At 20.7% G+C, this 3379-nt stretch overlaps 1 protein-coding gene across 1 annotated transcript, besides 11 other annotated features; it reads left to right on the top strand. All coding sequences in view use genetic code 6, as the record gives it.

Moving 5' to 3' along the window:
- Positions 1-271: 271 nt before the first annotated feature.
- Positions 272-353: a microsatellite.
- Positions 272-358: a microsatellite.
- Positions 272-360: a microsatellite.
- Positions 276-352: a microsatellite.
- A 201-nt stretch (positions 361-561) lies between the features above and the next one.
- Positions 562-604: a microsatellite.
- A 470-nt stretch (positions 605-1074) lies between these two features.
- IMG5_085100 (kelch motif family protein, putative) lies at positions 1075-3032 on the top strand (the record flags this gene model as incomplete). Its single annotated transcript, XM_004035822.1, has 3 exons — positions 1075-1424; positions 1483-1636; positions 1681-3032. The coding sequence occupies 3 exons, from the start codon at positions 1075-1077 to the stop codon at positions 2683-2685; spliced, it is 1509 nt and encodes a 502-aa protein (XP_004035870.1). The 3' UTR covers positions 2686-3032.
- Positions 2691-2733: a microsatellite.
- Positions 2692-2735: a microsatellite.
- Positions 3022-3098: a microsatellite.
- Positions 3028-3106: a microsatellite.
- Positions 3034-3089: a microsatellite.
- Positions 3034-3106: a microsatellite.
- Positions 3107-3379: the final 273 nt, after the last annotated feature.

Raw genomic sequence — 3379 nt, 5'->3', positions numbered from 1 at the left:
TTATTATGTTTTAAATAGAAATATTAAAACTTTAGTAATAAAATCCTATTTTTGGTTAATAATATTTTAAAGTATTTTAAGTTGAACACAAAAATACTTAATGAAAAAATTCTAAAAAATATCTTAAACTTAGAGTATATTAACAAAAAATAAATATTTTCTTGTATTAACTTTTTTACTTTTAAAAAAATTAATTAAACTAATTAAAATTTTTTAAAAATAAACTAATATATAAAAATTAAAATATGAATTTACATATTTATAGCAATTTAATAAAAATAAAAATACAAATATAATATATAAGATAAAAAAAATAAAATAAAAAAAATAGAAATAAAAAAATAAAATAAAAACAAAATATATTAAATTAGTTTTCTAAAAAAATCGTAAATATATATAAAATTATTAAAAAATAAATAATATTAATTTTTCCAATAAAATATTAATTATCAATTTTTAAATTTTTAAAGATAAATAATAATATCTTTTCGTGTTAATTTATTAATCTTTTACATTTTCTTTATATTTTTTATTTATATTGTAAAAATAATAAACCATAATTAATATAATTATTTTTTTAAAAATATATTTTTTGTTAATAATAAATGGCAAATTTAAAATAAATTAATTAATTTATTGTCTGAGTTCTAAAAAATACGTTTTTATATAAAAATATTATTTCAAATAAAAGAAACAATTTTTTCTAAAACTTTTAAAAAAAGAAAAAGAAAAATATATACAAAAAATAAAAAATAGGAATATAATTATAAAAAAAATGAATATATATATTTTTTTTGTTTTATTAGTTTAGTTTTATCAATTAAATAATATTAAGGTTAATATAATATAATTCCGTTAATATTATCAGAAAATTAAAAGCCGAAAAATAAATTAAACTAAGAAAAAAATATATAAAAATAATCATTAAATATTTAAAAAGAAAGCAACTTAACAATTACTGAATAAATATAAAAAAAAGTACAATAAAAACATAATCAATAAGAATAAGAAAATGAAAATGAATAAAAAGAAAAATAAATCAAATAAGAAGACAAATCCCCTTTAATAATAAAAATGGCAGATTCTGATAATGAAATAATATAATTTGATAACGGAGATGTTTTTTTAAGAAGATATGACCCGATAACTAAATAAACATAAATGATAAATATAAATAAAATAAAAGAAATTGATTTTAAGGAAAGTAAAATCACTGTTGATCCTAAAAATGATGAAAAAAGACCTTAAAAATATACTGTTCCAATATATGAGCCTTTTTAATGGTACCCAGTAATATCAGACGGAGATATACCTGAATAAAGAGGAGGTCATTCATTAAATGCAATCGGATAATTCTTAATTTTATTCGGAGGTTGTTATTTAGATTTAAAATGTATGAATGATATATACTTTTATAACATAGTGTAATAAATAAAAAATTATAAAATATATATATAAGAATAATACTTTATATAATAATAGTGATTAAAAATGGGATCTTCCTAAAATTTTTGGAGATCCACCTTCTCCAAGAGGTGGACATTCTTCAACTTTGGTCGGATAATATTTATATATATTTGGGGGTTCATCTAGTTTAGGAATCTTTAGCGATTTATATCGTTTAGATTTAACAAATGTTTTTTTTATTTTTAAATAAAAATAATTAAATAAATAAAAAAGAGAATTTGGGAAGAATTAAATTTAATAGGACAAAAGCCATCTGGAAGATGCAACCATAAAGCGATTTTAGATAATAATGGAAGAATAGTGATTTTTGGAGGATATACATAATAAGGATATTCTAATGAAGTCTTTTTTCTTGATTTAGTAAATTTAAGGTGGGAAAAACCTTTTATTAATGGAGAATTGCCTCGTCCTAGGGAAAATTTTTCAATGAATCTAATCAGAGATTCTTATATTTGGATTTTCGGAGGATATTCTATTGGGGGAGAAAATAATGATATTTGGTAATTGGATGTAGAAAATATGAAATGGAGAATTATTAGTTAAAGTTTTGGCACAAAGCCAATTGAAAGATAAGGGCATTAGACTGTTTTACATGGAAAGTATATATACATAATAGGAGGGTGTAATTATAAATAAGAGAAATGCTTTAATGAAGTATATTAACTAAATATAGAAGATATTACTTGGACTAATTTAGAATTTCCATTATAAAATATACTAGAATAAATGGATAATAGTAGTATTTCTTTGATGGGAGCGGATTTGTATGTATTTGGAGGGTGCAAAATGATGAGAAAATGTTATAATGATTTTCTTGTGATGAATATAAGTGATGTATGTCCAAAAAAATGCCATAATAAGGGAATTTGTAGGAATAATAGATGTTAATGCGAGGAAGGATATTTTGGGGAAAGCTGCGAAATTCAACTTTTATGCGAAAGAAATTGCTCTAATAGGGGAATTTGTGGAAGTGATGGAAGATGCAAGTGCTTTCCAGGGTTTTCGGGAAAGGTTTGTGAGATTTATGTACCTTGTCCGTTTAATTGTACTGATTAGAAATAAGGAAAGTGTTTAGATAATGGAAGCTGCTAGTGTTTAAATGGATATTATGGAGATTCTTGTGAAATTTTTGAGAGAATAAGTTGTTTTTAACGAATGCCTTAATAATTGTAATGGGAAAGGAAAATGTAATAAGGATACTGGAATTTGTATTTGTGATGTTTATTTTTTTTTAAATTTCTTTTAATTTTTTTTTTAATTTTTTTTTTTTTAGTAACGGATATGGAGATATTGATTGTTCAGTTAGTGTTGCTGATATGGAAAAAAAGAAAAAACAGAATATTACATTACATCATAATTAAACTTAATAATAAGTTAATGCTACTGATTTTGAGAGTTTGAATAATGGAAGGAAACATATTGAAACTTAAAAAATGGATGAAAACTAAAAATAAGAAGAAAAATAAAAAGAAGGACAAACAAAAATATAAAAATAGGAAATAGAAATAGAAAAAGTATAAAAATAAAATGAAGATGTACAAATAGAAGAAGATTAAAATTAAAATGAAGAAAAAAATAAAAACGAAGAAAAAAAAAAAGAAGAAAAATATAAAAAAGAAAAAGAAATAAAATAAGAAAATTAAGAAATATAAATAGAAGAGTAGGAAATGGACATAAGTTAAAAAATATCGTAATTAGTAGCAATTAATTTATAATAGAATAAAAATGAACAAGATAAAGAAAAATCAAAAAAAGATAGCGATTTATCGGAATGTTTAAATAAATGTAGTTTAAATGGAATTTGTAGAAATCAAATATGTTATTGTAGATAAGGAGTTACAGGAAAAGATTGTTCTGCGATGAAAATAAAAGACTTAAGAAAAGGACAAAAAGCAATTAATTTAATTTTATA

Source organism: Ichthyophthirius multifiliis, assembly GCF_000220395.1.
Source record: "Ichthyophthirius multifiliis unplaced genomic scaffold scaff_1120509250616, whole genome shotgun sequence".
Lineage (NCBI taxonomy): Eukaryota > Ciliophora > Oligohymenophorea > Hymenostomatida > Ichthyophthirius > Ichthyophthirius multifiliis.
Note: the sequence above shows the minus strand (reverse complement) of the source record. Positions and strands in the feature narration are given on the sequence as shown.